The sequence below is a fragment of the Bidens hawaiensis genome, unplaced genomic scaffold, assembly GCF_021521415.1.
Source record: "Bidens hawaiensis isolate Kalapana, Puna unplaced genomic scaffold, B.hawaiensis_p1.1 tig00035446_1, whole genome shotgun sequence".
NCBI classification, from domain to species: Eukaryota; Viridiplantae; Streptophyta; class Magnoliopsida; order Asterales; family Asteraceae; genus Bidens; species Bidens hawaiensis.
The window spans coordinates 89,247-101,369 of NW_027496159.1; the positions used below are offsets into that span (position 1 = coordinate 89,247).

General features: G+C 34.8%; 1 protein-coding gene and 1 pseudogene across 1 annotated transcript; one reads left to right on the plus strand and one right to left on the minus strand.

The window, feature by feature from the left end:
* Window positions 1–1,879: 1,879 nt before the first annotated feature.
* LOC143587308 (uncharacterized) lies at window positions 1,880–3,091 on the minus strand (annotated as a pseudogene).
* A 769-nt stretch (window positions 3,092–3,860) lies between these two features.
* Window positions 3,861–4,502, plus strand: LOC143587309 (hypersensitive-induced response protein 4-like). Its single transcript, XM_077068632.1, has 5 exons — window positions 3,861–3,872; window positions 3,948–4,067; window positions 4,197–4,238; window positions 4,318–4,414; window positions 4,498–4,502. The coding sequence occupies exons 1-5, from the start codon at window positions 3,861–3,863 to the stop codon at window positions 4,500–4,502; spliced, it is 276 nt and encodes a 91-aa protein (XP_076924747.1).
* The last annotated feature ends 7,621 nt before the right edge of the window (window positions 4,503–12,123 follow it).

The following is a 12,123-nucleotide window of genomic DNA, read 5'->3' on the forward strand; positions in this document are numbered from 1 at the left end:
GCAATTTATATAGTGTTTTTGTTATTTCTTGTAGTTCTAACGATATTATATTACAAGTTTCTAAAGACTAATTATAATATCTTTATCTCGTTATTATTTAGGTTTAAAGCTAGGATCGTTATGGTATATTTTTTAAAGTTAGGCTTAGCGTCTATTAAAGGGTTAGTTTAGATCATTAATATCCAATCTCTTTTTTATCTTTCTATTGTATGTCTCTGTATCACAAACAAAAATACTTGAGTTATAATTACAGTGTTGTATAAACCGCTAGTCGTTAGTCGGACGGTGGGGTAGAGACTATCGATTAATCGGAGTGGAATTTAATGTATAATTTTCAGTTTTTATACAAACACACACACACATTTTTTATATGTAAATTTCAGTTTTATAAATACACAAACATATTATGGTCGAAATCTCGCTGGAAACCACATGTTTCTGCCGGATTCTCGCCGGAAACTGCTAATGTTGGTTGGAATCTCATCGGAAACCGCTGATTTTGGATAGAATCTCATCGGGAACCGTCATTTTGGCTGGATTTGACCATTGGCCGATTAATTGGCCAACTAGCCCGAAATTAATAAGTAAAGTGAGGACTAACGATTAATCAGGCATTAATCTGTACATAGTAGAGATTTTTGCAACACTGGTTACAAACAAGATTCTTGAAGTACAATATTTATATTTTGAAGATTTTCACAAATTCTTTATATTTTGAAGATGGAGATAAAGATGAAAATTTGGATGAATATTGAATAAAAATAATAGACATCCCTAAAATATAGATATCTTGAAGGAAATAAAACAATGCAAGTACTCTCAATAATTTTGAAAAATAATTATATAGTAACATATGAAAAATCAAATATATTATCTATGAAAAATTATAATTGTTTGGAGAAATCACCACTATTGTTTTTATATGAAAAAATTTAACTATATGGAAAAAAAATTACCACTAATGTTTTTATAAACCAGCTATACATTTATGTCTACGTAGATTGTAGCCTATGTTTTATTATCACAATTTACCTTTAAAGTACAAAACCTAACCTTTATTTTACTATTTTTTGCAGTAGGCCATTGAAAAGGAAAATACCCACACCAGCTTAAGAGCATTCTTATCCCCTCCATCATCTTTATTCCTATAATTTAACAAAAAATCACTACTTTTTAAAATTTACCTTTCATTTTAGAAAACACCTCACATCCTATCCTCTAAATCTATCTCTATATTATTTTTTTATTAATTTTTCTCTTTCTACTCACTTACAATATTAACTACTTGCTATTTTGTCATATTATATTCTTCTTTTAAAAAGTTTCTAAATATTTAAAAAAATCGAATTAAACATTAAACGAACCAAACTCGGCTCAAACTCGTGAAGTATTCTTAACCAAACATTATAATCAATATATGGATTTAAAATGATATAAGCTATCTATTTATAATTTATAGTAGTCTGAATTTCCATTTATACACTATATGACTGACAAAAAAATATGGAAGTTATATACAAGTGAAAATGGCAACTGACTATGTTTTAACGATAAAAAAAAGGAAAAACAAGTTTGACTATTGAACATCTAGAGAAGCATTACAAAAGCATTAATCAGTCAAACAAAAGATTAACAAAAGCAATAAATTGTTGGTCGGGCCGGGTCGTATCCGTTGCACACTCCTAACACATTACAAGCAAATGACCCAAATAGATGCAAATTAAAACAAAAGTTGAGCTAATAAGTTATGTTCTTACATAAACAATTCTAATGATCATCACATAGCATGCTTCTAACTCAAACCAATAACATTCACGAAATACTAAAATATAACGCGATATCGTTTATTGTTGAGAATAGAGTAGCCATTGATGTTCAACTAGATCTTCTTGAAGTTGATGATGAGCCGAGTTATCTCTAATACGAAGATGACGTTCAATGAAGTCCATAACTCACATGTATGAGTGCGCGACAATTCAGGGAGATCATCATCAAGTTGATCATACTCCATATTAAGATTGTCACCATCATCACGTTCATCTTCAATGATCATATTATGAAGAATAACACATGCTTTCATTATATTTGTTAGCACACTCACTTTGAACATTCGTGAAGGTCTCGAATGATTGCAAATCGTTGTTGAAGTACTCCAAATGCTCGATCGACATCTTTTCTTACAGATTCTTGTGCTTTTGCAAAATGTTTGTGCTTGTTCCCTCTTGGTGCTGGAATCATCTTTACAAAAGTTTGCCACTTAGGATAAATGCCATCTGCAAGGTAATACCCCATAGTATAGTCGTTGCCATTAACTGTGTAATTGACTGGAGGAGCACGCCCTTGCGCAAGTTCCGTGAAAATGAAAGACCTCTCTAGCACGTTAATGTAGTTATGTGGAACCGGGCATGACAAAAAATGCATGCCATATCCAGAGATCATATGAGGCAACCGCCTCTGAAATAATAGTAGGTTCACGAATGTGGCCAGAGTACATACCTTTCCAAGCTGTGGGACAATTTTTCCACTTCCAATGCATGCAGTCGATGCTTCCGAGCATTCCAGGGAATCCCCGTTGATCCGCAACAGCAAGCAATCGAGTAATATCATTGGTGTTTGGTGAACGTAGATATTCAGTTGAAAAGATATTTACTATCGTCTCACAGAATTTTTTGAGGCTCTCCATTGCGGTGCTCTCACCAATGCTTATGTATTCTTCCATAAAATCTGTGGTAACCCCATATGCCATCATTCTAAGTGCTGCAGTTATCTTTTGCATAGAAGATAAACCGAGTCTTCCGACATTATCTCTTCTTTGGACAAAGTATGGCTTGTGAGTCACTACCTCATTTAGAATACGGAGAAATAAAGGACGACGCATACGAAATCTTCGTCGAAATAGATCTGCAGGATATATGGGATTTTCTGCAAAATAATCGCGATATAGACGCTGATGTCCCTGAATATGATTACGCCGAATAAACCTACGACGCTTGCGAATACATTGTCCTTCGCCATCTTCGTTAAGATCAACATCACTATCATCTTCAGAAGATATGTATGTTAACAATTTGCGAAAGAATGTACGAGGCATGTGATCAAATATGCAATTAACTCAACCTGTCAAAATATATACGAGTTTTATCAACGCCAAAGATGAAATATGTTGCAACAACTATATTGCTTTTTATTTGTAATTCACAAACAAAAAATGAACAAATAAGCTGCTGATCATGCAAGTTTTTGCCATGAAACTGGAATTATAATAAAGCTACACATTCTGTAATGAAATGATTAAGTAATTTCACGAGTCGCTTCAATTTTTCTCGGCATTATAAATGTTGGATTGTTGGCAATTGCTAGACCTATCTGCATGCCACTTTTTGTTTCTCCTTGCAATTATACCCAATTCATGGGTAAACTGCCACAAATGACAACCCAGCCGTCATAAGACTGACAAAGCGCAGTTATAAGAGCATCAGAATGACAACAGTTTACCTTTAACCAGTCAAACAATGTGCAGTTACATAGAGAAGCATTATAAAAGCATTGATAATATAATAATGTATTCAAGTAATTTATAATATGGAAGCTATTATAAACTGTTCGGTTTTAATGGATGGAATGGGAATGCTCTTAGGGTTAGGGCGATGAGCAAATTTAAAATCTTGATCGTCAATTATTAAAACTTTAGGCCTTTTTATTGCTACATCATTGGTGTAAACGACCAAGCTTGAGCTCGGCTCGTTTTCACTTACTGAAGCTCGAGCTTGGGTGGTACGGTTCGTTTGCACCCCTACACGCAGTTAATCAAAGTAATCATTTATCATGATCGTTTTTTCATTATCATCTTCGTTCCATAAATGTTGAAGATTGTAGTATACATTCACAATGAACCATGTGTTTTAGTCTATTAACTTAAAAGATTTAAACAATTTTTTTATTTGCAGGTCAATGTGTTTGTGCAAATAATTTCATCAATTCAGTATCGAGTAATCAAGCAAAGTGCCGATGATGCATTCTACGAGTTGCAGAACCCTGCTGAACAAATTCAAGCTTATGTTTTTATGGTAAATATACATTTTTTTGTCCAAAATTGTAAAATCTTTAATAAAAATCTTATTCTTTTAAAGATGGCTTTCGTCCCAGTTGTACTTGCACAAGTTCCAAGAATGACCTTGGATTAACTCTTTGAACAGAAAGATGAAGTTGCAAAAACAGTATTGAAGGAACTTAAGAAGGTATATTACTATATTGTATTAGCAATATATTTATGGTTTAGAACCTTATGAAATTACAATTGTGTCCCTAATATATCAGGTGATGGGAGAATATGGATACATGATAGAGCACATTCTAATAGTGGACATTATACCTGACCCCTCTGTGCGTATAGCAATGAATGAAATCAATGCAGGTACTTATTTGATCTTACCTAATTTGGGCATTAATCTATTTTGTGTATTTAATGTTAATGAGCGAAAATAATAATATCTGCAGCATAAAGGCTTCAACTTGCTAGTGTATACAAGGGTGAGGGTAAATTACATGAAGATAGTTGGAATCCTATAATAAATATAATGAAATTGAGCGATAAATAGAGAGAGGTGTACCTATTGCAGCTTGTATCTGTGAACACAAGGGCACCAATTGCTTCGATTCGAACCGGGACTCTTTGATTTTGGTATTTTATTTGCTTCAGAGGGAATGGAGATGGTAAAGAGGGCTGACGATTTTGCTTCAGAAAGAATCAATTGCCTTTGGTTTACTTAGAAAGGCCGATGAACCCTAGAAAGATGAGCGGGAGAAGAAGTGATGAGGCGGGTGAAAGTATGATAGCAGTTGAGAATTGAGATAGAGTGTGCTACAGTAGCTTTTCATATATGAAAAGTTACTGTACAATATTTTCATTATTTAGAGATGAAGAATATGAATAGGGGATAGGATGGAGTGAGTAATTGGATGATTTTTTTAAATTATAAAGATAGTGGGTGTTTTGATGGTTGGGATGGGAATGCTCTAAGGTTGGGTATCCTTATCAGGATTATCTTCTTAATAACCTCTAGGCTAAGAATTTGAATTCTACTTTGCTTAACTTCTGATAATCTTGCATAAACCGAAGCCATTAGCCTTGCCACACGAAGATCTCCCCGACGTGAGAATCATTACAGGTTTTACATAATAGAAGCAAAAGTAAAGTGTAGGTCAGAGACTCAAAAGTATGGAGATTTTGTGTCCGTTTAGTTATCTTATTATGATATATTTATACCAGTAGTGTTATTCAGTAACCCAATTAATCATTATTGTAAGTTAGAAAAACCATAATCAACCCCTTAATTTAATATTTATTTGTTCAAAAGCAAATAGAGTTAAAATCAATTTTGATTGTAACTAAATCTAACTCTAAAGACTTTAATATAAAGTTAAGAGTTTTGGGATGTTCAAGTCCCACTTGTAACAAAATACACATGTAATAATAATAAAATAGAGGGTTTCGGGTTAGACTATGAGGTTTTCTTACCTATGGTGGATTTCCTTATAATAGTGGTGGAAAAAAAAATGATCAGATGAATCAGTGGTCCGTTAGTGATCTAAATAACCGTTATAAAAAAAGAAAAAGAATAATATTATCTTACAAGTTCGTTGTTAGTAATAATCAATGTTTAAACGTTTCAATTAAATTAATCAATCAAAGCGTTACCTTTTCTTTTTTAATATACCATGGAACCTGCACATGTGAATATGCTAATATGGTATGGTATACCCTTATTAGTTATTACACATTTCGTTTAAACTTTCATATGTTGGAAATCTGACCACAACAAACTAAAACATTTATGAATGATTTTAGCATAAATAAGTGTAAGAATAATAAAAATATATATAACATGGTTTATTCGATCCATATGAGTGGGCAGTCTATTATCGAACAAAAGAGTTATTATATAGATCAACGTTGTAAAAGTAGGCCTTCAAGAGTACTCGTTATAAGGTATGGCGTCGATGAGAGTTTCTTTAACTCCGTCTAGTTACTAAGAATCGGTCAAATATGGTCAAACTTAGCTATAATCACGTATAGTCGGTTAACTTGGGCTGATTTTGACATAAAAAATAGAACATAATTCGTATTTGTATACTATTTAAAAAAGAATATCATCTTTTTTGTTTAATGATGATCAAATATAGAATAATTTAGTACTTAAAAATGTATCTATCATTTATACTCCTATTTTGTTATAAATATTAGCATACTTATGATATTTGACGTATATATAATATTCAAAAAATAATTTTCTTTATATTTACAATTTTCGAGTACTCCCTAAGTACTCTGAGTACACCCAACTTCCCTATGAGACCAACCTTAGGTCCGCCTAGCGACTTTTGCAACCTTGATATAGCTATAGTTGCCATTACTTGGTTATATAACAATAAAACTAGAGTTAACATGCGTTCTGGGGCTGCACGGCACCTGATCTATTTGACATCATTAAAGATGTGTTCTCAAACTATTATAGATTTATAGCAACGTTGAAGTCAAAAACTTATTAGACTCCATAACTCATCATATTCAGTTATTGACCGAAACAAACATTTAACAAAGTTTATTTTAATTATATCGTTTACTGCTTTTAAAGTGCTAATGGTACAGACAACAGACCGTGTTAAAATAACCAGCCCAAACAGCCAAGCTGGCAAAACCAGACATTTTGGCCGGTCCGAACGAGCAAAACTAATTAGTTTCTTCAATAACTCTAGTCACCAATTAGTCCAAAAATTCTGTTAAAACCGATCTAAACAAATGGTGAACACCCTTTGATCCGTGGGGTTTTTCTCTTCATGTTCAATGTTCACTCAAACTTTTAGTACCCATGTGCATGAAGTTGCAACTATAAGGGCTTGTTATTCTCTTGTTTTTTTTTCTACTTTATTTGATTCCCCTTTGAAGAGAACAAATCCTTACAAATTGCAACTATACATATAGATAAATATTATACACGTGTACGCGTGCCACACACACATATGTATGTATGTATGTATGTCTGTATATGTGTATATATATAGAACGTATCAACCATACCACCAACAAGCATTCATAAGCTACCCAATAAAAGGAAAATGAAGTTCCAAATGCTTGTTGTCTTCTTCCTTCTTCTATGTGCTCAATTTCTATCCACCTTGGCTCTTGAATCTGAAGGTAAGTTTCCTAAAATCTTTTACTTGTTACTTACACATCTTTTAATAAAAAAAGCTTCCGAGAGACCGGACTTGTTTAGTATTTTGTATGTAAATCTTGTAGAGGCCGAGAAAAACCTGATCAATGTAAAAGGGAATAGCTTTAACAAAGAAGAAGGCTTGAAGCAAGATGCATTCGTTTTTTCAAAGGCGAGTAAGGGCAAAGGTTCAAATGGTGGCCAAAACGATCATACTAAGCAAAGCAACGCAATCTCGAGCTTCATAAAGCCAAGTACATACGTTTCAAACGTTGGTATTGGTGTTATTGTCGCCTGTTTGATGTTTGTTATCGACTTCTAGATAATTAGCATGCTAAAACTATAAGATCTACTTTATTTTGTTCGGATTGTTTGATCAAAATGGGGTTTTCGAATGTTGTATTAATTTTGTTTTTATACTTTGTTTGATTTAATGAGTACTTCATATGTGGCTTGGATTAAAAATTCTGTTATAATATATATTATAGTTTTTGGATTTTTCTCTCGTATCTTTGCAAATATGTACAGTAATCAAGGGTAAGATATTAATGGCTAATGTTGAAATTCTAAAGTCTCAAGAAATAAGTCGCATATATGTTTGTGGCATGTGAACGTGTGAAGCTTAGAAACATAATTGAAATTAAACATTTGGTTAACAAATTGAGATCTTTATTTGGCCATACTAGGCTTATAACACTAGGCTTGTTATGTCATATTCGGCTCATTAGTTAACAACTATATGGCGATAGAATAACTAGTCAATGGTCCCACAAAAATTAAGGCCAAACCCTGAAGGCCAAACAAGTTTAATTATTCAACTCGAGCTCGAATCATATTTTTATTCATGAAAAAAAAAATCAACCGCTCATTAACTTTAACCCTAACACACTTAAATTCGTGTAGTCTAAACATAAACCATCGAATCATATTTTTATTCATGACAAAAAAAATCAACCGCTCATTAACTTTAGCCCTAACACACTTAAATTCGTGTAGTCTAAACATAAACCATTTAAAAACATATGTTAATATGTTGTATTTACGCGCTGATGACTTTTTTTTTTTTTTTGGTTTAGTTTGGATGCAATTAAACCGATACTGGCCAAATTCACGGCAGTTCGCCGAAGCACATGGGTTTTTGTTTTGTTTTTTAATAAGTTAATTAGTTGTATTTGAGCGTTGATGAATTTATTTTTTGGTTAGTTCCAATGCCGTAACTTAATACCGGACGAATTCACATCGACTTGCAGCTGCATTGCTCTGATTTTAGTACTAACCAATTACATATCGTTTTAATATATTCCTCCTAAATTATGCAAGTCACAATACTATTCTGTGTGTTTGTTTCTTTAGGTTCATTGTTGTTAGTTGTTACCATTAACTAACCGATGCCGTCCGAACTTGGTTCGTTACACCACCGCAACGCACCGGTATAAGTTATCTACTTTATGTTAAAACACTTAAACCAACGTAAAGAAGATGTGGTGTGCAACTTTTATTTATTTATTAAACATAAAATTAAAGCAAAATGAACCGAATCTCATACCCGTGATTTATTCAAGTAAGTTATACATTTATAAATTATCACCATCTTGTTGATTGCATGATGCTGTTGCTTTGAGTGTTATATATAAGCAAATAACATAGAACACCTGAACACCCATGTTTCACGCCCAGTGTGATTCTGTGAAGCACTACAACATTTTATCATTAATTCACTTTTTAATGGAGCATAAAGAATGACTTTCAGAATTAAAAAAATAAAAGATATAAACATTATAAATTCATGCCTGAATTCAGTCGGCATGCTTTGAGAAAACATCAAGCAGTTTCATAACATTCAAAAGTAGTCACTGGTTTTTTAAAAGAAGAAGCAGTTTCACAACATTTGTTCTCAGTTTCATAATATAAATTCATGCCTGAATTCAGTCGGCAAGCAGTTTCATAACATTCAAAGCAACAGAATCATGCAAAACCGAAAATGAGCTACTTTCAAATAGGGGAGTGTGTGGTGTAGTTTGGTACGGTTATTGACTAAACAACCGAACCAAAAACCAAACTTTCGGTTTTATGGTTTTTAAAAACCGTTCGGTCTCGGTTTTTGGGTTCGGTTCGGTTTTGGATGCGGTTTTTTCGGTTTTGCTAATCGAGGAGACCCCAATCTGCGGTGAGACTAACCGGTCGTGTTCTTCTTTGATTCTTTGCAGGGTAGGAAGCTTTGATAATCACATACTCTTGAACCACCATACTATTATTGTTAGCTATATTCGTTGTAGCAACAAGTGGGGCCTACCGTGAGGCTAACGCTACTTAAAACAACAATTCCGGTAGCTTTAGTGTTGGTGCATGATGTCAGTAGTTCAGTGTCGAGTGTCTGTAATCATGTTAGTTAGATTTGAGTTTTGTATGTAAGCGAAGTTGCTAACAAGTTCGCTTATATGGGCGAACTTGTTAGACAAGCGAAGTTAGGGACAACTTCGCCTGAACATGCCAGGCAAAGTTGTCGTGTCTATATAAGCTATTTGTTTACGGCTTATTCATTATTAGATAGAGTTTAGTTTATTCGTGTATTCGAGTCAGAGAGTTTTGTATTCAGTGATCATAGTATCACGTGTTTACGGTTGGAATACAACGTGTGTTTGATTATCGTATCGTGTGTTAGCTCGTATTGTTTTCTATACTCGTAACGTCTTACGTAGGGATTCCGCACCTACGTAGAACGCGATATCTCGTGTAGATTCGGCTGGGAACCTACAATTGGTATCAGAGCTTTTGCTCGATTGTGTGGTTCGAGATTATCACGCGGGTGTAGAAATCTTTCCGTTCGACTATTCGCGGGACGAGTTTTCTGAGTTTTTGTGCTATACTCACCTCCTACAATCATAAACAACCCATAACACCTTCACAAACCTCGAAAAACCCAGAAATCTAATCTGCAGAAAGTTCGTGTTCATCAGGCGAAGTTGCCGTCACTGTTAGTAGGGTTTCGGCGAAGATATAAGGTTAAGCGAAGTTATCCACAACTTCGCCTACCTCTTCAAGTTCGCTTACCTCAAGCGAAGTTACCCACAACTTCGCCTACCTCCCAAGTTCGCTCAACTTAAGCGAAGTTATTCTCAAGTTCGCCAATCCGGCGAATTTAAGAAAGTGAGCGAAGTTACAAATTCACTCGAAGTTAAGTTTTAAGCGAAGTTATCCACAACTTCGCCTACAGTGCTGTTTGAAAATAAAATTTTTGATTTTCGGATTTCTTTGAGTTTTGTGAAAGATGTCTTCGATAAACATTACCGAACAGGTAAAGATGGAAGTAGAAGCGGGTTCGGCTACAAAGGCACCTAAGATGCTTAAGAAAACCGATTATGTAGCGTGGAAAGATCGTTTTGAACAATATGTCAAGTATCAAGATGCTAAGATGTAGGTGTGCATACAAGATGGTTACATTCCACCTACTGCTGAGTATGAGGGTCGTGATCAGATCAAGAAATACAAAGAGATGGAAGAAGAGGAGAAGAAAATGTATGAGGCCGAAAGCAAAGCTCATGCAGCAATTACAATGGCTCTTCCACAAGAGATACTTCACACCTTCCGAAAGTATAAAACTGCTAGAGAGCTTTGGGAAGCACTTGAGAACCGGTTTGAGGGCAATGTGGGAATTCGTGCCTCGAAAATTAAACTTCTAAAAACCCAATTCTCGGTCTTCAAGTATCTAAAGAATGAATCACTTGATGATATCATCACTAGATATTATCATCTGATGACTGAACTCAGCAACTATTCAATTGTTTACAAAGAAGATGAGATTGTTGAAAAGCTTCTTGATGCTCTCCCACCGAAATGGGAGATGTATACTGTGTTGATGAGAGAAGACAAAGACTTTGCTAACTATGACCTGGAGACAGCAGTTAACAAGCTAAGAACGTTTGAACTGAACATGGTACGAAAGGAGACACCTACCGATCAGGTTCAAGATCCGGGTATGTATGGTGCAAAGGTTAACTCAGGATCAAGTTCGAAAACTGAATCATCTGCTTATTACTCTAAGGGAGAGTCAGGCGCTAACTCAACACACGAAGGACATGTATCTCTCAACATGAACGGTGATGTGTGCTTTGTAGCTGGAGGATCAAATGCTTCTCAACCTTAAGCGACCAAGAGTAGTTTTTCCCCAAGTGTGTCAAACAACAACTACTCGAAGATGCCCATGAGTGTTAAATCTGCTGAACAGCAGTTTGCTCTCTATGCATCTTTTATTGCTTCGTATGAGAATTACATTCAGGGTAAGATTGTTGATCCTGCAATTTTGGATGAAGACTATGATCAGATCGATGCTGATGATCTGGAGGAGATGGATCTGCAGTGGCAGATGGCTATGATTGTCAGAAGGGTTAAGAGGTTCATGAAGAAGACTGGCAGGAAGTTTGTCTGAGAGAGACCAGGGTTTGATAAGTCGAAGGTACGCTGTTACAACTGTCAGCAGAATGGCCACTTTGCAAAAGAATGCAAAAATGAACGTGTAGAACGCAGTCAAAACAGATCTACACAGCAGAGTGGTAGTGGTAATGACTATAGAGCCATGATTTCCAGACAGAACGAGGAGTACAACTGGAATCTGCATGTTGAAGAAGTATTTGAACAGGCCAATTTGGCAAAAATCGAAACTGCAGATAGTAAGAAGGGAACTGGCGAAAATGAAGCTTACATGACAGATGTGGCAGACCAGCTCTCCGAGGTAAGTACCGAACTCCCTTGTACTAAGTGTGAACATCTGTCTGAACAACTGACAACTATAACTGATCAGTTTGTTAGTTTGGATGCGCAATTTAAAACTTTAAAAGAAGATCATCATTTCACTAAAGCTAGAGAAAATAGTTACAAAGTAAAAATTAAAGCTAGTGAGAAGGATATTAAAAGT

Bases quoted from the DNA above. Each gene is read 5' to 3' on its own strand.
- LOC143587309 (XM_077068632.1), top strand. The intron at 4,068-4,196 runs GTAAATATACAT...CTCTTTGAACAG, and splicing joins TTCAAGCTTATGTTTTTATG to AAAGATGAAGTTGCAAAAAC. The intron at 4,239-4,317 runs GTATATTACTAT...CTAATATATCAG, and splicing joins TATTGAAGGAACTTAAGAAG to GTGATGGGAGAATATGGATA.